At 38.8% G+C, this 24,728-nt stretch overlaps 1 protein-coding gene across 1 annotated transcript in view; it reads left to right on the plus strand.

Annotated features, from left to right (window-relative positions):
* PREX2 (phosphatidylinositol-3,4,5-trisphosphate dependent Rac exchange factor 2) overlaps positions 1–24,728 on the plus strand; it is a 295,413-nt gene that overhangs the window by 168,575 nt on the left and 102,110 nt on the right. The window contains 7 exon segments of the mRNA XM_043601163.1: positions 7,032–7,251; positions 7,795–8,002; positions 15,055–15,234; positions 17,551–17,645; positions 18,430–18,512; positions 19,476–19,566; positions 20,221–20,349. Coding sequence (XP_043457098.1) covers positions 7,032–7,251; positions 7,795–8,002; positions 15,055–15,234; positions 17,551–17,645; positions 18,430–18,512; positions 19,476–19,566; positions 20,221–20,349 — 1,006 coding nt within the window.

The raw sequence follows: 24,728 nt of genomic DNA on the forward strand, positions 1-24,728 counted from the left end.
ATAGATGTTTTACAGTTTGCATATGTTGTATAATTTTATCCACACAGTGACTTGAGACACATTATCTATTTCACTGATAAGTGGCTGAGGCTCAGAGTGGTCAAGTAACTTGCCCAAAAGCATGCAACTGAACACAGCTGTGGAATTTGAACCTTGCTTCCTTTTATTATAAATCTGTTTTTTGTTTGTTTACCTGCAATTTGACACTGTACTACACAGCATATATATCATTCAAATTCCACTGCTAAATTTCACTACACAGCTAAACAGTATGGGTCTGATTACTACGGCAGTGGCAGTTCAGTAAAGGAGAAATCTTTGTGGATTGAATAGTCAGCAGATGTTAGCTGCTGTAAGTTGGAAAGATTTCTCAGAGTGAAGAGGAGTAGAGATGGCACTCAAGTAAAGAGAGATATTGTAAATGAAGGCCACAATGTAGAAATGAGATTGATTTTATTGATGAAGAATTGGCATGTTGCCTACACTAGAACGGATTGGAGTTAGATACCATTAAAAGGAAAACTGACAAAATCTGAGTTTTCCAGTGATGTTTTAGAGTGGCATAATAATCAGATTTGTTTGTAAGAAGTACGCGTTGATGGTGACTTGGTCTCATGTAGAAGCTTTGGGGATAGAGAGAAAAGGATCAATCCAAGCAATACATAGCAGGTAAAATATATATAGCTCTATGATGGATTGGTTATGGTGGATGAAGAAGGTGTTATACCTTGTTTTTTAACAAAAATATGGTTTGTGATAAACTGGAGAGTGTTATGTTGGGAGTAGGATTAGAAGCATAAAAGGAACAGGGTTTTTCCCAAAATGTTGGGGATTCTCAAAAACATGAACCTGCCGAGTAAAAATTTTCTTACACTTTCTCAGAAGTAACTGACGGCCCAGAAAGCTTTTAAAGCAGAGATGGACAGGCTAATGGTCAGTGATTTTTGATGATAAAAATAACATCACTGAATTGTGGGAAGCTCTTCTATGTACATCATTGTTGTTTGAGCCTCGAAATAGCTGTATGTACTGAAGAATCCTACCATCTGCTTCTTTCTCCAGGAGATTAAGAATTTGCTTAAGGTCACTTAGCTGGAAGTGGCAGACTAGGTCCAGTCCTATGGAATGCTGTCTCATTTATTTTTCTTTTTAATTTTAGAAGTAAAGAGAAAATTATATTCAACTAGAATTTAAACACCTTCAAAGGTATCCTTTTCAGCATCCCTTATTGAGCATAAACACATTTAGAATAATTGACTGCCTTTCTCACTAGATAGACAAGCAAGGTTAGCATGAAAATATTTCAAGAATATTTTTAATTTGAACAAAATTTAGATACCTAACACAATAATAGCCTTTCTAGGTTACATAAGGTTAGCTCCATTTATGTATCAGATGCATGTCAACAGAAACTATAGCATTTGTGAATGTATATTTTTAATTTTCATGTATTTACTTTGAAGCTATTTTTAGTAGCATATTTTTCCTCCAGATGAAGGCTTCAAACACCCCTCTTTTTTTGTAAAATAAAATGTATCCATAGAAACTAAAATTTCAAAGAGGCTGGCTTTCCTTTATTTTGACTATTAAAGTTTTAGGTTTTAAAAATAGAAACAAGTTGATTTCTGCAGTTTCTATAGCCAGGCTTCCCCAATCATAATTGATTTTCTGCCCAGCTGTACAGGCCACAGATGTTTTTTAGCACATGTATGAGACAAGTTTCAGACCTTACTGGAGAGTGAATCCTAAGCAGGCATTTAATCTCCTTGGGGCAGGATGTGTGGGTGATCCAGACATAAAACTATGCACTGTTTGGAGAAACATTCTTATCCTAAATTGTCCTTGGGACCCTTTTTAATTCTAGATTCTTTCTCTGTTGTAGAGTAATTCCATAATTGGGTTTATTCTGTGTATTAGGGATGTTTCCTCCATATAAATATTTAATGAGCTTTCAAGAGATAGTTTCTGTTTACACAAAAATATTGCATGTAGGAATCCAAAGTCTTACTTTAAATATTCCAAGTGCCTTTAGTTATTAATGCCACAAAATCCTCAAACTGATTGATGTATGGGTCTGGAAAATTTGTGGTAAAAACTTCCTCATGTCCCCTTCCTCTGATACAGAATTTTTATAACTATGCCAATAGGGTTTTACACTTAATTGAAATGGGAGATTATCTTCAAAATAGTAGCCTACCTTTATATGTTTTTTCACTTTTTGTCAAGTGAGTATAATTGGATTTTAATGTATTGTCACGGTTAATAATTCGTGAATTAACTACCAGTGCATTAGAAACCTGAAGTTCCACTTCCGAGAATTACTTATTCTTATCAATATACAAATACACTTTAATATCATCTAGATTTAAAAAGTCAATATTTCCCTTGACCCCCAGACTTTTCTCTACCTACTGTTTCATTTCTTGAACTCTGTCCTGTAAAACAACTACCTATACTTGCTGTATATACCTGTTGTCTCACTCGCTTGACATTCTCAACACACTCAAGATGGGCTCAAGTACCCTCCATGTAACTAAAGTGGCTCTTTTTTTTTTTAAGAAAGAGAGAGCACCCAAGTGGGAGAGATGCTGAGGGAGAGAGAGAGAGACAGAGAGAGAGAGAGAGAGAGAGAGAGAGAGAGAGAGAGAGAAAGAGAGAGAGAGAGAAAGAATTTCAAGCAGGCTCCATGCCCAGTATGGAGCCTGACACAGGGCTTGATTCCACGATCCTGGGACCATGACCTGAGCTTAAATCAAGAGTCAGATGCTCAACTGACTGAGCCACCCAGGCGCCCCTGAAATGGCTCTTTTTAAGGTCATTGATTGATGATGATTTGATTTTGCCAAAGTTCATTTACTGTCATCATCTTATTCCTTGTTTTAGTAGCATCAATGCAGTTGACTGTGTATCTGGTTTTGTCTTTTCTGGGTGGCTCAGTCACAGTGAGTGTCCCATGTTTGTTCATCCTTTTTTCTCTGATCTCTTCATGCTGCAGAACTTGGGATTTGTTCCCCCACTCTCTCTCTCTCTGCTCTCCATCCCCCAGTGATCACATTCAGTCTTGCCATCTGACCTCTCCATTTGAGTCTAACAGATACCTCAGACTTCACATGTCCAAAATACAGTCCTGGTTCTGCCCCTCCAGTTTGTCATATTTGCTGTTTTCTCCACCTCAGAATGAGACCCATCCTCCCGCATTGCTCACTCTTAAAACCTCGCATACATTCTTTACTCCTCGTTCTCACATACCATTCTCTTGGCTCTACCTCCACCACATGCAGCCTTTTCTCACCGCTGTGATTGCTGACAGCCTAGGGTGAGCCAATGTTGACTCTCCCAAGAGTGGTCTTCCTGCTTCCACCCTTGCCCACTGACGGTGTGTTTGTTCTGAGGGGCTGTGGATCTCAATCACAGTAAGAACTAAATCTTTCCAAAGGCCTGTGAGCTCCTGTTTGAGCTGCGCCCTCCTTCTACCCATGATCTCCCCATTCCTGTCTGTCACCTTTCCCTTCCCCTTTCACTGTGTGCTCTGACCACACCAGTCTTCCTGACATGGAACACACTTTCCTTGGGGCTTCTGCATTGAATGTTCACCCTGCCAGGCAGCCTTCTCTTCCTAATACCCACATTCCTAACTCTTCCTTCCTTCAAGATTTTGCTTAAATGCCAGATTCTCACTGAGGCCTGCCCTGACCACCCAGATTACAATTGGCAGGGCGTTCTTCACCTCACCTCTGAAATTCCCAACCCTCTTTCCCAGCTCCATTTTGTTTTCAGCTATACTTATCATGTTCTAGCGTGGTGTAATTGACTTGTTATGCTTATTGTTGGCCTCTCCCTTCACTAGAACATAACCTCCCAGAAGGCAGAAATCTGTTTCATTCACTGATGTTTCCCAACTTGCCTAGAATGGAGCCTGATTTAGAAAATCCTCGATGTGTAATTGTTGGATGGATGAATAAAGGTGGGGATAAGTGGGCTACGCTATACATGAGAGGCCTAAAATGCTGTCCATCCTAGCTCACCTTCCCCTAAACCCTGTACATTTCTTTATTGCAAAATTGCAATTTTTGTTTATGGAAAATAGCGCTTTTTTTTGTCTTGTGCGCTCCTCCAAAGCAGATTAACGAGTTCAGTGTTCTTTTTGATGTTTCCAAACAAGACGCCAGGTTCATGTTGGCAGGGCCACTTACCACCGTGTGGCCAGGCTAGAACACATTCCTGTGCGTGTTCTACAGTCACAGGAACTGTGCCTTCCTCACTTTAGGTGTGTTACAGGAAGGTGTCACAATTAAATATTAGGGCATGCCTTCTAGGAGTACATTTTTGATGTATTTAGCACATTTCTAGGACCCATGACTGTGGGGTGCCTCCTGCACCTCCCCCTTTCCTAGGGACACCCTTGGATGGAAGACAGCACTGCTTTCATAAGCCTTTTTCTTCTCTGAGAGAGCCCTTAAGCAAAGAAGTTTCCTCTGTGACACTCTTTGAAAGAGTTCCAGCCATTTGGGCATGGTTGCACACCCCTCCTGAGTGTATGGGGAGAAGAAACAGACTGTGTCCATGGGTGTTTGTACTGCGGTGCATGTTGGAAAGTTATAGGAAACTGGTTGCACTAGAAAGGCAGCATCCCCCCTTGTCTACCTGATCGCTCTAGTAACACCATAGCCCATCGCTCTGTTCACTTCCTTCCTAGCACTTACCAAATTTCTAATTGTCCTGGCTATCATATTTATTATATAATTGTTATAGATGCATATAGTTGTACATATATTTATACATATACATTACATATACTTGTAATAATATGTTACATATAAGAATATTATATTATTTTCACCTGTGTCCCCTACTAGACCATGAACTCCATGAGGGCAAGGGCTGTGTCTCCAGCATTTAGTGCGAGTCTGGAATAGATGCTTCTCTTTATATTTTTCAATAAGTAGGTAAAAGGTTAAAGTGAAAGAAGGCAAAAGAAGCATATCTATCTATTATGGTCGATGCTGTGCCACGATAAAATTGATTTCTGTGCCTTTGTGTGTACCGTGGGGCCTTATCCCGTGACTGCAACAGAAAAGACCTTCTCACTCCAAGTTTGCGTCTTTCCCAATTTGAGGTCTTTCCCAGATAAGTCTTCAGGTCACAGTTTTTTATTAGTAAAGTGAGGGGATAGAACATTAATTTTCTAAATTACTTCCACTCTTTTAGTGGTTAGGATATTATCACTATACCATTATTATCAAATTTGTTACTAATTTTGTTGGCAGTTTTCTGCATTTCAGTCCACTTCCATTTTAATTGGTACTGTGTGCTTATACTTTGCTGAGCTACATAGCTTCAGACATGTGATTTGAAAGCACAGTTTAATATGTAGATAAAATAGTTCATATTCTGATGATGAGCTTGTAAGTTGTGATTTTTGGTGTTATGTCTTTATTTTTTAATTTAGCCTAGAAAAGTTGCATGGTAACCAGTGTTAGTCTTAATTTTTAATCTTTCAGTGCCCAAATTACTACTCATAGTAGTATAAATAAATAGGATCTGCTTATTGTTTTCAAGCAAGAAGAGAGCACAGAGATTATTTTATCCATATTCTTTATTTTACTAGGAATGGTAAAAGGACAGTGACTTGCCCACCATTACATAAGTTATAAATAACCTAAGTGTAACTAAAACATACATAACCGGTGGCTCTCGGTCCTTTGATTTTGAAAGTATAATCCAGTTCAAGTCCATGAGGTGCACAAGACAGACATAGGTATAACCCTCATAGAATTTACCACCCACTGAGATAGAGATAAGAAGATTATTCATAATTGTAAGGAGGCTTACAATGTGCTATAACCTAGCCAAGGAAGTTGGACCTAGATGAAGGCTCATGGTAGGCCTGCTGATTTCATAGAACTTGAAAACGCATAGAAGTAAGTTTGGCAATGAAGGAAGAAGAACACTCTGGGCACAGCACTCCGAACAGTCTGTACAAAGACCTAGACTGAGTAGATGGTATGTAAGGAGGCCTGGGTGAAGGCAACAAGGAGCTCAGGGAACAAGGGGAGGAGAGCTTGAGATGATAACCTAGGTGCAGATCAGACTTTGGGTGGCTGTATAGACCATGGCAAGAATTAGATGGATTTGAATTACAAGGTTCGAAGTTGTGGAGTGGCAGTTCTTGGAAGTCATGTAGATCCCTTGAGTGTCACTTTATTCTGTGGCATAAAAGCAGAGTCCACACCAGTCTTCAGGCTGATCCTGACCCAGGTGCTCAGCAGTTCTTAGCAGGAGATATGGGAAGTATAGTTGTTTCTGCCTGTTGTCCCGACCTTCTGGGTCAACACCACCACACCTGCTGTCTCACCTGTTCTGAGACTCAGGTTTGGACTGGCTTTCTGACAATGTTTGGAATAATCCACTCTTCACCTGACAGCTGTCCTCTTCTGCCGCTTTGCCTCACTTTAAATATTGTGTTCCTATCTGCATATCCTTGGATTCCAATATGATTTCTCTGTCGGATTCTCAGCTGCTAGCAGTCTGTGGATCTGACTCCTAGTAAGTGGGATTGGTCACTTAAAATTTATTTCTTTTAGGGGCACCTGGGTGGCTCAGTCAGTGAAGCATCTGACTTTTGGTTTCAGCTCAGGTCATGATCTCACAGTTTCATGAGTTTGAGCCCCACATTGGGCTCTGTGTTGATGGTGTGGAGCCTGCTTGGGATTCTCTCTCTGCCCCTTCCCTGCTCACACTGTTTCTGTCTCTAAATAAATAAATAAACTTTAAAAAAAAACTCTCTTCGCATCTAACTTATAATCAGAGTTTCAAAAGAATCCTATGCATTTGTTGCCAATATTGCTTTGCTTTATTATGAATGTGCGGGTTTTAAAATAATGACTTCGTTTCCAACAACGTAAAATTTGTTTCACTAATTCCACTTGACATGATTTATTTTTTTAATATTTTGTTACATATGATGGAAGTGAAGTGTTTGAGCTGTTGCTTTGTGTTCAACTGCTTTTTATTTATTCTTTAATTTACAGTTTTCACGGGTACTGAAGAATAGAGCCTGGCCCACCTTTAAACAGGCCAAATCTAAAATTTCCCCATTACACAGCAGTGATTTCTGCCCTACCAACTGCCATGTCAACATAATGGAAGTTTCCTATCCCAAAACATCAACCTCCCTGGGGAGTGCATTCGGTGTTCAGCTGGATAGTAGGAAGCATAATTCTCTTGATAAAGAAAATAAATCTGAGCAAGGTATGTTAGCTTTTGAGATTTTCTTAAATCATGAAAAGTACTTTAGGCAATTATTAACTATTCCAGCATCCCTGAAATGTGATAGATTCCTCTGTGTGCAAACAAGTCTGAATTTTATAAAGACAGGAATCCTCTCTATTTTCATTTGGATAATTATACATAAGCATTTATCAAATGAAAATGGAGTTATTCATTTTTATTATTTTTTCTCTAAGAAGAGTGGTTGTTCTTGCCTTCCTCACATGTATGATAGACACAGCTTATCCTGCTGTGAAAACGACGAGTCTGAAGTGGCCCCATAGCTGTGAGAAAAATACAGGAGGAGCTGCTTCAGCCCAGGGCCACTCCACACCGTCACAATGGGGTATGAGATCGAATCATATTTTAATCACAACTCCCAGAATCTTTAATTCCTGAATTAAATTCAGCATCGGATTGGCATTTTATTTTATGTTAGCTTGGGTGTCTAGAATGAATTGCATTGGATCGTTACTGTAAGTCAAAGGTCATAAATATTGTTCTGGAATAATGTTAACTCCTCAGGGAAACTGAGCCCTATGGTGTACATTCAACACACAATCACAACAATGGCAGCCCCTTCAGGTCTGTCTCTGGGACAGCAGGATGGACATGGGCTCCGATATTTGTTAAAAGAGGAAGACCTAGAAACTCAAGATATTTATCAGAAACTGTTGGGCAAACTTCAGACTGCACTGAAAGAGGTGGAGATGTGTGTTTGTCAAATTGATGAGTAAGTATTTTATTTACTGTACTTTTAACTGTGCCTAATAAAATAGCTATAGAGAATGTGACTTTTTTGAACATCCATCATTCTCTTTCATTTTTACAAATGTACGAGTGTGTGTGTGTGTATGTGTAAATCACATAGATCCTCTTTATTCCAATACCTTAAAAATGATATAACATGATAAATATATAGATATATATTTTAAGGAAGCATTTAATACCAGAGAAGAGATGAACAAAATTCTGTCTTCTAGAAGACACTAAATAAATCTCAATGTGCAAATAGTAAATTGAAAAATATGATTGAAAGAGTACCAACTAGGTATAGGGATCTCCTTGTATGCTTTATGGAACAGAACACGGTATTTGATATATATGCACTCAATAGATGTGTATGGAAAAATATAAAATATAACATCTTTAACATGCCTGTTAAATAAGTAAATGCAAAATTATGTATCCATAGGACCAATGACCAGCAACCTTTTTTTTTTCCTTCTGATTGAATTAATGGTTTACTAAGCACTAACTCAAATAGCTATGCTGGTCATTTGGAAATTTTTACCAAGAACAGAGAAACAGAGGTAGTTAATTAAAACTTTTCCAGGGGTGCTTGGGTGGCTCAATCGGTTAAGTGTCCAACTTCAGCTCAGGTCATGATCTTGCAGTTTGTGAGTTCCAGCCCTGTGTCAGACTCTGTGCTGACAGCTAAGAGACTGGAACCTGCTTTGGATTCTCTGTCTCCCTCTCTCTTTGCCCCTCCCTCCCTCACACTCTGTCTCTCTCTCAAAAAATAAATAAACATTAAAAAAGTTAAAAAAAAACTTTTCCAAAGAGGTCAACTCCGATTCTTATTTTAAAATTTGATGGTTGGACAATTGCCTCAACTCTGTGGAATGGTTTGCCACGTCTCGCTGTGTGATGATGCTTCACAGGTACTCAAGACAACTCTGTATGGTCAAAACAACATGGGCTTTGTGATACCTTGGTTAGTCATGTGTTAAACAGGATGAAGAATAATAACACATTACAAGTTTGTGATGAAAATTATAAAAATTAATACAAAAAGTCATCAGGCAGTGCTTAACATCATACTTGCTCATCTTTCAAGGAGTTGAAATTGCTGAGTATATCTGAAGTTGGTAGAATTCTGAAAATGGTATAGACACATTATCCCCTTCTTATTGTACTCTCTTTATAAGGTTATAGATTAAGATTGCTATTGAGTGTGTATTGTTTAATCTCCACACACATTATCCCACACTTCCTTGGATAATTCAATTTTGACATAAAATATTTAGAACTTATTCTAAGCCTTTTTTTTGGTCATTGGACATTATACTAATACAATCTTAATTGACATGATCTTTTATATCTTTGAAATTTAGAGATAAGGATCACCATATGAGATGCATCATATTTCTAAGGTTATCTTTAGATAGTTACTATTTACTATGCTGCTTTGTTCTGACATTTTTATGAGTTAATTTAGACTGGAAATCCTGCCTTCTTGTGTCTAATACACTAGTTTTCAAAACTACGTATAGCATTGGTGTATTATATTGTGACTGTCCCATTTACAGATGAATTAAATAGTTTGGGGTTGCTAAGAGAATGGGTGGTTATTTTTAGGGAATGGTATCATACTTTGGATTGTGTGAGAATCACTCATGTGACACATAAGGTAATATCTTAGGGCATTGTATTTTGTTTTATTTAATAAATGGAATTTTATTATATGATATGTTGTATTTTAGAAACCAGTTTTTCCCCCTTAAAGTATTTAGGAAGTGCACAGAGTAAGAATCTTTGTTAATAAAGCAATAAATTGTGGCACTGAATCACAAATCCTAGCTCTCAGAGGGATTTTAGGAGAACATCTGGACCGATCCCATACTGCCAGTTAGTCCAAGAGTGATTATTCCTGCTTTTCAGATGAGTCCTTTACCAATGGCAGGAGTATTGATGTGCCTACGCGGACACTACCTTGGAGACGAGGTCTCTAATGCATTGACTACTCAGCACTTCCTGGCAGTTATCCAGACTTCATCTGTCTTTGTGAATTTACTGACTTTTTTTTTTTAACTTTAGCTAATGTAGATACATTTTTAAGAAAGTGGTTAGAGTCAAAGGGCTCCCTTTACCTGGCTTAAAATGCTTTATATTTAAAGCACTCATTGAAGAAAGAAGTTAGGCTATTTTTATTAGCCAAAACTACTGAAAATAATTACTTATTTTTACTGTTTTTCTTAAGATTTTCCCACTCTAAAACCCTTTACCTTACTGTGCGTGTTTATTAGGAAAATGACATGAAATGAGTAAGTGATTTGAGAAACTTCCCTGGTCTTCTCTGTGTGCACCATATAATTTAATTCTAAATATAAATATGTTCCATGTAATTCAATGTGCAGCATAATCATTTTAAAACAGTGCAGTTGTCCAACTGCCTGGAGTCCCTGTTGCCCCATTCAGAGATACTGCAGTGCAGTCGAGCTTGACAAATTATTTGAAAAGCTAGTTACCCAACAATTTTCTCACCATGTAGTAATTATTCTTGGTCAGACAGAGATGCCTCTGCAGAGTGGAGAAGCAGATCTCTGATACTTTGCCAAGTTTTAAGAGGAATTGCCTCATAACACCTCATTGCTGGCCTTTCTGGAAATCATTCATTCCTGTGAAAGGGCCTGGTACTGAGCTTGTCTGCTTCCCCTGCCACTTGGGAACTCTTCTAGAAATAAAATTTTCTTCAACGCATAGACATCCCACTAAATGTTCCTACTTCAGTCAGATCCAGAGATATAACTAGAGACATATTTGTTGTCTATAAACATGAAATAAGGTAACGTTATGAACTTATTCAAAATTCTGTGATTCTTGTCTCATTGAAACTAAATACTTTGGCCATTGCATGGGCTATTTTCTGACTAATGACACGTAGGTATGAGACCTAAGTAAAGGATAATCTGCGGATAATCCAAACCATCGTCGGGACTTTAAGATGCAGGGTTTGTGTATTCTGTCAGGGAAGGAATGAATAAAGAGCACTGAGGGCTAGTGAAAATAGGAAAGCTGAGAACAGACTGCATTTTACAGGTGCAAACGCCCCAGACTGAATGATCAACAAATGGCATTGTGGGACCCTTAATGAGCTGGGCTTGCAGGTAGGCATGGTAGGGCCGACAGTGGAATTATCTTTGAAGTTTTCCCAAGCATTTTGCTCTTAAATGTATGAAAAGAGGGCATAGCTTCATGAGCTCTAACGTGTATTATAGGGGCTTAGGTGCCAGGCACAGTTGTATTAGTATACACACTGTTTGATTTTATTCCCTCAGTCCCTCTGTAATGTGGGTTATGAAACACAGGGACATATCACATTAAATCTCTAACTTCAGTATGTTTCCAAAACTGAATTCTAGATTTTCTGGCACTAAACCTACTTTGACTCCTTCCACATGAGAGTCTTCCCTCTTCTCAGGTATTCCCCACGTCTGCAGTTCTGCAAGCCAGAATCTGGGTATTACCTTTGATTCTTCTCTTTCCTCCCACTTCGCCTGTAGTACCTTGTCAAGTTCAGTCAGTTATACCTCAGAATGTATCCGCTCCATCACCTTAGACTGGGTCACCATTGTCTCCTCACTAGTGTCCACTGTGGGAGTTTCCAGCTATGTCCCTCTCATGCATTCTACGTTCAGCAGATGCCAGAAGGATCTATAAACCTAAATCATGCCAGTTCCTTGCTTAAAACCATTTAATCGCATTGCAATGCCATTAACATAATATCAACTACATCACTGTGGCCTGTGTAGCCCTCCACAGCCTGCCCCTGTCAGCCTGTCCAAACCCATTTCCCCGAGTTCCAGCTGCTCTAGCCTTTTTCTGATCCTGGAACATGACAAACTTCTGCCTGGTTAGCACTGCTCCTGAGGTCTGCAGCTAGCCTTCTAGGCACTCAAGTGTCAGGCTAAAGGCCGATCTGTGGAGATCAGCTTCCCCAGGATAAAGTAGATACTCCTGTATCCCAGTCACATATGTCATTCTTCCAGATATCTGCCTTTCTACACAACTGTTTTTTTTTCTGATGCTAACAAAACTCTAAAGCCCCACGGACTTAAAGCGAGAGGCTTTCTCTCCATGCTCATCTGGGTCACAGGGTTTCCACTCCACGTTGACCTCACTCAGTGTTCAGACTGACAGAGCCCCCATCAGTAGGAGTGACTCTGATTGTCACACCAGCAAGAGGGAATGAGGTAGGCTACACACTGGCTTAACGACCGGCACCTAAAAGGGACTCCTGGCACCTCCACTTACACCATACTGGTGGAAACAAGTTACGTGGTCGTTCTTACCATCATAGGGTAGGGGAGGCCACCCAGTCATGTGTCCAGGAGGACTGGGATGTGGTGATCAACACTAATGCCCCCTTCCTCCCTCCAGCATGTATAAATGATATGCAGGGAGGGGATGTGCTTTTTAATTTGCACAGTATATGTATATAAGAATGTGTCTTACTCACCCCATCTCTAAAATGAGGATCATCATCATCATCATAGTAATACCTACTTCATAAAGGAATTTTAGGATTGAATGAATTTAATACCTATTAAGTTCTTAGCATGGTGACTGGCATAAGAGCTCAACAAATGTTAGGTCTGATGAAAATGATAAAGATGATGATATTTAAGTCTCAGTTTAACAGAAAAACACACAGGTTGATGCCAGATAGTATATACAAAAATATTTATTCATCAAGGGTGTGAGAAGGAGATTGGCCTGCTTGAGACTTTAACTTAGAATTAATGGACCTGTACTAGGTAGCTTAATATTGTATATGAGCAAAAGCAAACTATTTCCATATGCACAAATATTAAAGCTTTATGCGTTATTAGTTTAAGGATCTAGAAATTTTATGCAAAGATGTGGTGTCAGAAACACAGGTTTTCTGTCATTTGTTTGTTAGCCTAACATTTGTTCCCACAGGGTCAGTGCAGGCATCATTGCAACTGTTTAAAATGAAGAGCAAATATGTGGATATAATTCATATGACTTAAAAAAAAATGAGTATGCTCAGCCCCATGACTTTTAATTTAAAAGATACATAAAGCACAGAGCACTCCTTGCAAAATGAGAACTCCTGCATCTCCTTCCTCTTTAGTATTCAGAGTTCATCTGTCTGTGCAGTATAGGCTTTGGGTAATTGGAGTTAATCTAATGTTTTAAGCTTTTGGGTAGAAGGAGTGAATAAATACACATCTGTCTTCCAAGACATAAAAGTATCTTTGCAAATAAGAAAACTCTGTTTAAAATAATTTATAGCTTCACAGTGCCTACACTGAGCAATGTAACCCAGCCCCCTGATTTTCACTGGTATCTAAAACCTATAAAATGCCAAAATATTATTCAAATGTCATATCCCAGTGAGACCTTCCCTGACTACACTATTTAAAGTTGCAGCTCCAGCTTCTTCCCCTTCTTTATTTTCCTTCTTAACATTTGTCACCATGCGATACACTATATAGTTTACTTGTTTATAGTTGGTTTCTTCCCAGTAGAACCCAAGCTCCAGGAGGACAGGGGCTTTGTTTTGTAAACTGCTGTATGCACAGCATCAATAACAATGCATGGTATAATAGATAACATCTAATTAAGTAATTAGCGAATTCTCTTAAGTATTTACTCAGTGCATGGCACTGTGGGTTATCCATGGAAAGTATAAGACATTCTCATAGTCTTGAAATAAAACAGCCATGACCTTGCTATGGAAAGATGAGCGTGAAGATCTGTACATTCGTGCTGTTGATTAGAACAGAATGCCATCACTACTTGGCGAGAAGATGATTGTTGGCTGCAGAAGCCATGCAGGAGCCCTTTCATAAGATATGGTTCACTTCGTTTTGCAAGTTTTACAGCATTTTGTTTGATAACAGATTGATTCCATGTTTTCATAATTTTGAGTGAGTACTAACAGAAACTTTTTACAGGCAAACATTCAAGTCTGGAGTGATGGAATCCGTGCTACTCAAAGTGCACATCAAGTATGATGCCAGTTCAGAATCTGGCATCTCCCACTTGGCTCAAGGTTGTGTTGTTAGTCTTGAGCCAAGTGGGAGAACTTTTCATTTGGGTAGATTCGTGATGCATCATGGTGACTAGAGTGTGGATGATATGGGATAGCCCCTGCTGCCTCCTATCCTTATATTGTGTGTGACTCTGTTTAATGTCTTATGACATTATCACTTGTATAAACAGTTTGAAAGGATTGACCACACGAGATTCTCTCTGTCAAAAGAGAGAAAGCCTGGGAGAAGCCCAAGGCAGGGGTAGATGGATAGATGGTTTTTTCATATCTGAGGGAAAGCCAGTGAGGATATTTAAGCACATTTAGTGTTTATTTTAATATTTGGGTAGCACTGTAAAGTTTTCCAGGTATTTTCAGGTGGCAGTGATAGTGGTGATAATGGCTAGGGGAGAGAGGTGACACGCATTATGTACAGGAACATATTCTCATTTCATTTGGGCGAGTTCTTATTTTCCCCATATTGTGGATGTCAGAGAGAATTATCCTAGTTTTTCTGTGGTAACAAAACTAGTGAGTGGCAGAACTGGGATTTGAACACAGTTTTCTAGTCTAAATTGTGTGCTGTTTCCATTATTGTGAGAAGAAAAAGTGAACTTCGTATGAACTTTTAAGAAAATATATATTTATTTGAGAGAGAGAGAGTGAGAGAGCGTGCACTTGCACACACGCACAGGGAAGGGCAGGGAAGTTGGGAGAGCGAATCCTAAGCAGCCTTCATGCTGTCAGTATGGGCCCCATGTGGGGCTCAGTCTCACAAACTGAGATCATGACCTGAGCTAAAATCAAGAATCAGACACTGAACCAACTGAGCCACCCAGGCACCCTGTGTGATCATTTTTTTATGCAATCAAATACTTATTTTATGTGAAACAAATAGCTTAGAAGTATTTGTAAGCCTATCATATTCAACAAGTAAGGAGGTTATCCGTAGCAGCCAGTTTAAAAACATGCACTTATTTTTTTTTAATATCACATTGCAGCCTTCTGTCTTCCATAACATATTCTCCTAAATTAGAACGTAAGACATCAGAGTGCACAGGACCAACAGACAGTGACAACGAGAAGGGAGAAAGAAATAGCAAACGAGTCTGTTTTAATATGGCGGGAGATGAGCAGGAAGATTCAGGTCATGACACCATCAGCAACAGAGACTCTTACAGGTAATTCATTAATTCCTTGAACTCATCTCATCAACACAGTCAAATATGATTCCGTATTTTCCACAAAGATCTTGAAAAAACTTTTTGTCGTTTTTATTTCTTACCCTCACAAAATAACCGCTGGCTGTTACCCACCCTAGAGAAAGCATAAGGATTCCACATAATCTTTCAATTATTCGTTTTTCATAATCTTAGTAATTTGGAAAAAGCATTTTTTTTTCTCCAGCTCTGTGGACTTAACTTGGGGGACTCGTTTTGTTACAGCGTATGTAATATGTATAGCAAATAAGCCAATTGAGCCTATGTTAACTTTTTTTCCCCAAATATCTGTTTCTGATTATTGGACTATTGGATAGTGAAAAGGAGTTTTTCTTGTTGTGTTTCTCCCCTTGCTTGTTATATTCTAAATTCCAAGCTAATTGGACTAATTTCACCTGCTCACCTCCATGACCAGCTTTGTGTATTTTTTACTTCCTTGCACGCTTTCTGCATAATCTTGGTAGGTAGGACTGCTGTACCAAAGTACCAAGGACTGGATGGCTTAAACAGAAGAGGTTTATTTATTTATTATCTGACAGTTCTGGGGCCGGAAGTCTGTGATCAAGGTGTCAGCGGGGCCTTCTCTTCTATGGGGGTCTGTGGAGGTCTGTGGAGGAAGGATCAGGTCGAGGCCTCATTCCTTGGCTGTAGAAGGCCGTCTTTTCCCTATGTCTTTGTGTGTGTCCACATTTCCCCTTCTTCTAAGGACACCAGTCATACTGGATTAGGACCCACCTTAATGACCTCATTTTAACTTAATTATGTCTGTGAAAACCCTCCTCCAAATAAGATCATATTCCTGGGTATGGAGTGTTAGACTTCCAGCTGTGAATTTTAGGGAGAGACACAACCAACCCTCCAAAGTCTGTCTTCCTACCAGACTCCAACATGGCTCCTACAGTGAACTTCCTTAACTGGAGTTGCTTATTCTTTCAATCTTTGTGTCACCTGACACCTCACTGACAGCTGTCCTAACCCACCACATGTGCCGCATGTGCCGCTTCAGCATCCCCTACCTTACTTGCCTTAATCGAAGACAAAAACTCTTATTTGCTGTTATATATTATGCAGTGGTTTACAATAAAAAGATACTAAGTAAGTATTACTAAAGCTATTCTCCTCAGAGATGTTTAGCACAAACTAACAGCTAACATTAAAAACATTTTCACCAGACACATGGGGAAACAAGATGATTTCACATAATTCCCATCACGGCCTGATATGGCACATTCTCCTATTAACTCCATTTTAAGTGTAAGGAAGCTGAGTCCAGATGAGTTATATAATTTGCCTGGGAAACCAGGTGGTCTGGCTCACAGTTTCTCTCTCAGCCAGTGTACTGTCCCAATTTCTACGTGAAAAGGATTTTAATGAATATGTAAGAGTTAATTATTCCTAGGGATTTAATAATATAGAACACAGATTAACCACTTTTACCATTTCATTCACTTTTCGCTTCAAAGGATACCAGTAGGCTGTTTAATAGGAACCTGTGGTGGTTCTCCAGTGGGAAATTACAGATCTGAAAATACTTTCTTACCTCAATTTCTAGTTATCAGATAATTGAAATTACCCTCAAAGTCTCCCTCCAGGCTAAAATAGAAATTTTGAATGTAAATTTAAAGTTAAATAAGTCCTTTTACCAGTTCTGAGAGGAAAAATATATTTTGCCTCGTGGACTCTTTCCTGAAATCTGTAACGTGTCCATATTCACACACCAACCTTTTAATCACTCTTTCCCGGGACAGTGATTACCGAGCACTTCCCGGGTATGGCAGCCCGTGCTGAGCTCTGAGGCGGGGACAAGGTGTGGGTCCTCTCTGGGGTTAGCTCAGGGTGCAATTGATGAGTTAGAATTTAAAGCTCCCAGAAAGAGTGGAAAGGCAGAGATCAGGAAACAGGACCTTGTCTCTATCAGCAAATTAACTACAGACACATAGCGTCAAATAGATTATGAAGAGTTTGAGGTGCAGCTGGACTCCTCGTTTTCTAACTTCCCATTTAAAAAAGTTCATTCAGGAGTAGCTTACGCGGCATAAGACATCTTGAAGTATGACTGCATTGGAGATTTTTTTTTTCAACGTAAGATAAAATGCGAGTTGAACAAAATTTCTCTTTCTCATAATTTTCTGTTAGACCTATCAGTAAGTAGAACAAAATTTCTTTCTTGTAATTTTCTGTTAGACCTATCAGTAAGTAGAACTGTGACGGGATGCGTTTCTCTAGTAAGAGCTGGCAGATGTGCCCCGAAAGTGACATGTGCCTCCTTCTTTCCAGCGACTGCAACAGCAACAGGAACTCTATCGCGTCCTTCACCAGCATCTGCAGCAGCCAGTGCAGCTCGTACCTCCACAGCGACGAGATGGACTCAGGTGCGTGCGGCCGCACTTGGCCACGCTCGGCCTCCGGGGGGTACTTTTAAGGGCTGGAGTCCTTGGATCGGCTTGCGTTTTCACCGTCTGTCAGGCATTCTTGGCTGTCGCTCATACTGCGTTTCAGTCGCACGTGTTCGATAAAGTTAGCGTCGCGGGCCCATGGTAAACAGAGCGAATTAAAAAGAGATGAGAGAAACAAATGCATTCTGACCTGAATGTGTATCTTAGGAAGTTTCGTGGTACTGTGAAGGATGCGAGGGTCCCTGGCAACGGGTTGTGCTAAAACGTTAGGCGTTGATTGTGGGAGGAGGTGGGACGGGCTTTGAAACCGAGGACTTCTGAGACAGTAGATGCTCCTGAACTGGCCTTGGAGGTGGGTGGCGGTTCCTCACCAATGGTGAGGAAAACACTGAGCGTTAGAAATATCCTGCAAATAGCTTAGTTGGAGTGTGGTAAGAACAAAGACCTGGTGCCCAGTTAGGACACATCTTAATTTTGAAATAGGCAGTTTATTTCAACTATGTAACCATTAGATAACTGCACCATTTGAAAGAATTGTTGACATGGGATATACAGTGTTTGTTCCTGTGACGCACTCAGTTTCCACCTGCATTTCAAAGAGCATTCATCTGATACTCTAACTGCTATTGACTCTTTTGGGACTCTTATCTGAATATAAGAACTTGATGGAATAAGAGCTCATGTCGAAAGATTATCTTCTTATTTTATTTATATTAAAATATTTTAGCATGTTAAACATAAGACTTATCTTTATATCCAGGTGATGAGCTTCCCCTCAGTGTTCGCATTTCTCACGATAAACAGGACAAGATACATAGTTGTCTCGAGCATCTTTTCAGCCAGGTATGATTTTTTCTTTTTTTCCACAGGCCAAACTGTCAGGAGTCCCTTCTGTAGACAGAGTAAAAAGAACTTGGAATAAAAATGGAAAGGCCTCAATCTGTTCCTCTGCCCCCTGTACCTCAATTTCCACAATTTAAAATGGGAATAAAGATTCTTCAGCCAACCAACCTAAAGGATTGTTGTGACTATCAAGTATTTTATGGTTCTTGGAAACATTACAGTTACAAACACCGGCATTATTCTTTTAGTATTTTTTATTTATTTTCAGAATTCTTCATGACATTTCTTGCTTAACTTTATTCCTAATTTTAAGGAGCACAAGGTTGTTGTAGTGCTTGTGTTGGTGTTTTGCATTTTTAAAATTTGTTTAAATGTTTATTTATTTGAGAGAGAAGGAGAGAGAGAGAGCAAGGGAGGGGCAGAGTGAGAGAGAATCCCAAGCAGGCTCCATGCTGTCAGTGCTAGGCCCACACATGGGGTTCAGTCTCATGAACTGTGAGATCATGACCTGAGCCAAAATCAAGAGTCAGATGCTTAACCAACTGAGCCACCCAGGTGCCCCAGGTGTTTTGCAATTATATATATATATTATAATATATATATATATATATATATATATATCCATAACCAAAATCGATAATGTAGAAGCTTTTACTGCTTTGAGAAGGATTATGATAACTTTTAGGGTTTTTTTAATAACTCTAGAAATCTCTCTTTGTAAAGTAAACATATAAAATATATTTATACTTTATATTAATATATGGCGTGGTAGGAAATATTGCAAGTATTATCTGTGAGTTTATTCCAATATTTTATTAAAAGGTGGATTTTTGCAAGCATCCTGAGATTTCAAAAATAATTGTGGCTCTAAGAGAAAGCTGTTTTACAAGAGTTACTCTTGGAAATGTATACTATATATTATGAGAAGTATGTAACTTTCAGAAATCTCTGCTGTTACAATAGGTGGATTCGATTACCAATCTCCTAAAAGGGCAAGCTGTTGTAAGGGCCTTTGAGCAAACCAAGTACCTCACACCAGGGCAAGGATTACAAGGTAAGGTTTAAAAAAAAATCATTATTAGAAGCAATTGGGAAACAAAAGTGGGAAATAATATAGTCATGAAGCAAAAGCATAGTTTAAGAAGAAAATGGCTGCTCATGCTTCAAAATCTCCTTAATATTAATTCAGTTTAGTTATTTTTGAATATATATAAAAATATCAGTACAGGACCTTTTAGTTTCTTTGAAAGTTTAAAATGTTCACTTCTTATAGGGACTAGAATGAATAGAAATGAGTTAATTGAAGAGATGTTGCACTGCTTTTGCTGAAACCAGCATAAGTGCCTACTTGGTTATAGCCCATTGGTGGGGGAAGGGGTTTCTGGAGTGTGTGTTGGCAAACAGAACAGCCAAACAGACCAAGATCTAGAGCCACCACTTTCTGACCTCTAGTTTTGGACATTGAAACCAGAATTTTTAATCTAAACTGTTCCCTTGGTTTAAACATTTGTAAGAAAATAATTATAAGGTTTGACTTTTTTTTTTTAGGTTTAACCAATTTTCTCCTGTAATGTAGAGAAATTAGAGAAATTACCACCATGCTAATAATCCAGGATGGCAGGAATGAAAGAGAATTCTGAAGCTTACTGGTTTATTAACTGTTTGGTAAATGGTTGAAACTTATAAGAGCTTTTCTGTGTTTATTTAGAATTTCAGCAGGAAATGGAACCAAAGCTGAGTTGTCCAAAAAGGTTAAGGCTTCACATCAAGCAAGACCCTTGGAATCTTCCCAGCAGTGTCCGGAATCTTGCTCAGAACATCAGAAAATTTGTTGAAGGTCAGGATGAAAAGCAAAGAACATTGTATAGCATTAGCAATAATCATTTAACCCCCCAAAACTCAGTAGTGCCCTGATTACTTTTTGCAGTATTTCCTGTTATGAGGAAAATAAAAGAACTGGAAAGGGTGAGAGGTAGGAGGAAGGAAAAAGGAATAGAATTATAGAGCCTTATGCTCCAAGGATCTAAACAATGTAGAATGAATCATGAAGAATATTTTCAGTAAATAGAATAAGGGCTCATACTTAAGAAGAAAAGTGGAACATGGAGAGAGTTTCATATTTTATAATATGAAACAATATCAGAAAAATTTCTAAAAGATTCACAAAAGTCATGAAGCTAAGTTTTATGGGAAGTCTAAAAATTTAATTGTGAATCCATGAGAATCAAAATAGTAACATAGGTTTTATCACTGGTTTTCAAGTTTCCTTTTTGGACGTGTTTGTCCAAGTTTATTGTTATTAGCTACCATAACATTGCTTACTCAACATCCTATAATTGGTACTGCCTACAGTTGGAGATGTAACACTTCAAGATGATTCTAGTGAGTCTCATTTCATGTTGTTTAGGGCTAGAGTATTATATAGGAAATTCTGAGGGTTTCCAAAATGATTATAGTGAAATAAAATGAAATGAGAAATATGTTTGATTTTTTTAAATGCCTGATTCGGTGGTTGTCTTCCCAACATTAGACCAGTGGTTGGAAATGTCTGGAGATATTTTTTTTGGTTGTCACGATTGTGAGTGTGGTACTGGCATCTAGTGCGTAGAGGCCAGACATGCTTCTAAATGTTGTGTGGTATACAACACTGTCCCTCACAACAAAGAATTATTTGGCCCAAAATGTCAATAGGGCTGAGGTTGAGACACCTCTAGAGTAAATAAGTATATGCCTGCATTTAAATTTTTATCCCTCAGTCATTTGGATACGGTAAATAGTATTCAGCAGAATAGCAACGTAACCCAGTCACTACCATTTGTTTTAGGGTGAAGTAGAGAGAGTTGTATACTTTGCCGACAAAAGAGAGCTCTTAACCAGATAGAGTCTAAGCCTGTGACATAACTCTTGGGCCTCAGTTTCTTCATTTACCAAATGACAGAGATGTGTGTGTGTGTTCTGGAATTACTAAATTTTCCACCTAGAAATGTACTCAAATATAACATCTTAGATATTGATTACCGATCAGTAGAAGGAAAAGGTTGTATAGATATGGAGAACTCCATATAAATCTCTTGTGATGAAATCTCTTGTTTTTGACAGCTGGATTTCTTGGCTATATTATTAGTTTATAGCTTAATATAATGGCTACTTGTTACACATAACATCATATTTAATGAAAAGTCTGAATTAAAAAAATTTTTTTTCAACGTTTATTTTTATTTTGGGGACAGAGAGAGACAGAGCATGAACGGGGGAGGGGCAGAGAGAGAGGGAGACACAGAATCAGAAACAGGCTCCAGGCTCTGAGCCATCAGCCCTGAGCCTGAAGCGGGGCTCGAACTCACGGACCGCGAGATTGTGACCTGGCTGAAGTCGGACGCTCAACCGACTGCGCCACCCAGGCGCCCCTGAAAAGTCTGAATTTAAAACCCCCCAAAATAATGAATAGGAAAAATGATAAATATATTTTTAAAAGCTTCCAGGTTTAAAGGAATTTAAACATACATTTTACTGAGTAAAAGGTAATTTTTTTTTGAGGAATAAATGCCAGTATCATAACACTCATAGAAGTTGTAAATGCACTTGTTCTTATCATCTTTGAGGGTTTTTTCCATCTTATAATTGTTTTTAGACTAAATGCAGTATCAAGAACAGAGAACTCATTAAACCTTTTGTTTTTTGAGGAGCTTTATCTTTAACATTTAAACACTTTCTAATGCAATATAAAAAGCTTAATTTTTAGTAATACTCTTTTAAAAAACCTTACATTTTGGGGGCACCTGAGTGGCTCAGTCAGTTGAATGTCCAATTCATGATTCCAAGACCGTGGGATCGAGTCCTGCGTCAGGCTCTTTGCTGAGCACATGGAGCCTGCTTAAGATTCTCTTTCTCTCCCTCAGCCCCTCTCTCCTGCTTGCTCTCTCTCTCTTTCTCTCTAAAATGAATAAATAATTAATTAAAAATATTACTTTTCATCTTAAGTCCTCACCAGTTTATCATGAATTCATCCTATTCAACTTAAAAGTAATTTTCTATTTCCCATTTGTCTTTATATAGGGGATTATTTAATGAAGGGTTAGGTCTTGGCTAGAAATTCAACATAATGTCAGCTTGCCAGCATTTCATGGTTTATATAAGTAGCTGGGATAACCCCATTCTGATGTTCCTGTAAGGGAGGAAAAAGGTAATCTTTTTCTTTCTAGCCTTCTAGGTTCTCTGGCTGGGATCCTATAAATTAGTCAGACAAAAAAAAAAAAACAAATGAGAAGCATATACATTTATTTAGTATCTTTTACATGACATGGGAGCCTTTGTAAGGAAATGAAGACCTGAGTCTTCATTGTTAAACCTGAGTGGTTTTTAACTAAGTTTGATGAAGGGTAGAAAATTTTGGGAAAATGGAATAGGACAAAAGGGTATGAACAAAGGGTAATAAACTGGGGGAAACTTAGCAAGGCCTGTTCCTCTCAGTATCCCTCCATGTTCTGAGATAAGGATGTTCTTTTCCTCTGGGATTGAGAAGGCACTTCTTGCATGAAGGTTTTATGACCTGCTTCAGGGGAGAAGCAGAGAGTCCTCTGTACATCTGCTGTTCCTCAAATTACTTCATGTTAAATTTTCAGTATGATAAATTGTCATATTTTGGGATAGTGGGTTCTGAACCTCATCATTCATTCATCTCTGATTTCAAAATATCCTATCAAGTATATACCAAAGATGATATAAAAACATAACCATTATATGATCTTTATATAGGAAACACTGTTACAGTGTCATTCCTAAACTACATCACACTGTGTCATTCATCCATTCATAGCCTGCTAAACTGAGGGTAGAAGAGAGCAGAAAAAACAGTAGGCTAAATGGTGGATAGATTCATTGTGTAGTGTCACACAGTTGATGCCTGTCTCCTGCTTAAATGCTACACTAAATTATGGTCTCGAATTATCAGCCAACTGAAGATATTTTTGCTTGATTAGCCCACTGTGATATTGTGATTTACAATAAGAAATATGTAACTGGTCTTTGACCCTATCCCTGGCAGATTTTCTAAAACTCTTGGAATTTCTTGTGAGGAGAACAATAAAGGTGTCTTTTGTTCTGTCAATGAGGTGACTTTTGGAAAACCTCTACTGATGGGGGCTGGTTGCAAGGAAGCCAACCCTGTGATTAGGGGGTTGGAACTTTCCGAATTTCATCCCCCTCCCCATCCAGGGGAGAGGGCCTGGATTTAGTTCAGTCAACAGTAACTAATGATTTAATCAATCATGCCTATGTAATGAAGCCTCCATAATATCCCAAAAGGATGGGATTCGAAGAGCGTCCAGGTGGGTTCTAGAAGAGTGGTGCATTGAGAGAGCATGGAAGCTCTGCACCATTTCCCCATGCCTTCCTTTCCCAGGGCATCTCTTCCTTCTGGCTTCTCCTGAGTTCTATCCTTTTATAATAAACTGGTGATTTAGATGTTTCTCTGGGTTCTTTGAGCCACTCTAGCAAATTGATCAAACTTAAGGAAGGAGTGGTTGGAATCTCCAGTCTGTAGCTAGTTAGTCAGAAACACAGGTGACACCTGTTGACAGGTGGCACCTGAAGTGTGTGTGTGTGTGTGTGTGTGTGTGTGTGTGTGTGTGTGTGAGTGAAAGGGGGGGGGGGCGGGCAGGCAGTCTTGTGGGACTGAGCTTTTGCCCTGTGAGATCTGATGCTGCCTTTAGGTCGATAATGCCAGAACTGAGTTGAATTGTAGGATACCCCGAGAGTGTTGAATAATTGCTTGGTGGTATGGGGTGAAAAAAACACACACGGAGATTAGTTGTAGAATTGGACCCATCATCATCTTAAATTCAAATGTAGGGAGCAACTCTTGCTCCCTACAAAAATTGTACTTTTTTCAGAATCTATCATTTTTTCAACAACTTACTTTTTTCCCCATTTTTTTCTCTGCTGTTGTCCCAAATAAACTAAAGAGCTTCCTCTCCTTTTTTTAAATCATAAGTCTCCATTTCCCCCTTTTTCTCCTTACCTCAGTAATTAGAATAGTTTTCTGGTGACTCCCCTGTCTCCATCTTTTCTGGTTTAAATATTACTATATACTATATTCATCTTCCTAAAATATCATGTTAATAATCTGGTACCCTGCCCCGGAACCTTACAGTGATTTTTGTTAGATAAGTCTAAACTCATCAGCCTGATGGTGGAAGCCATTTTTCAGTGGGGCTA

The sequence above is a fragment of the Prionailurus bengalensis genome, chromosome F2, assembly GCF_016509475.1.
Source record: "Prionailurus bengalensis isolate Pbe53 chromosome F2, Fcat_Pben_1.1_paternal_pri, whole genome shotgun sequence".
Lineage (NCBI taxonomy): Eukaryota > Metazoa > Chordata > Mammalia > Carnivora > Felidae > Prionailurus > Prionailurus bengalensis.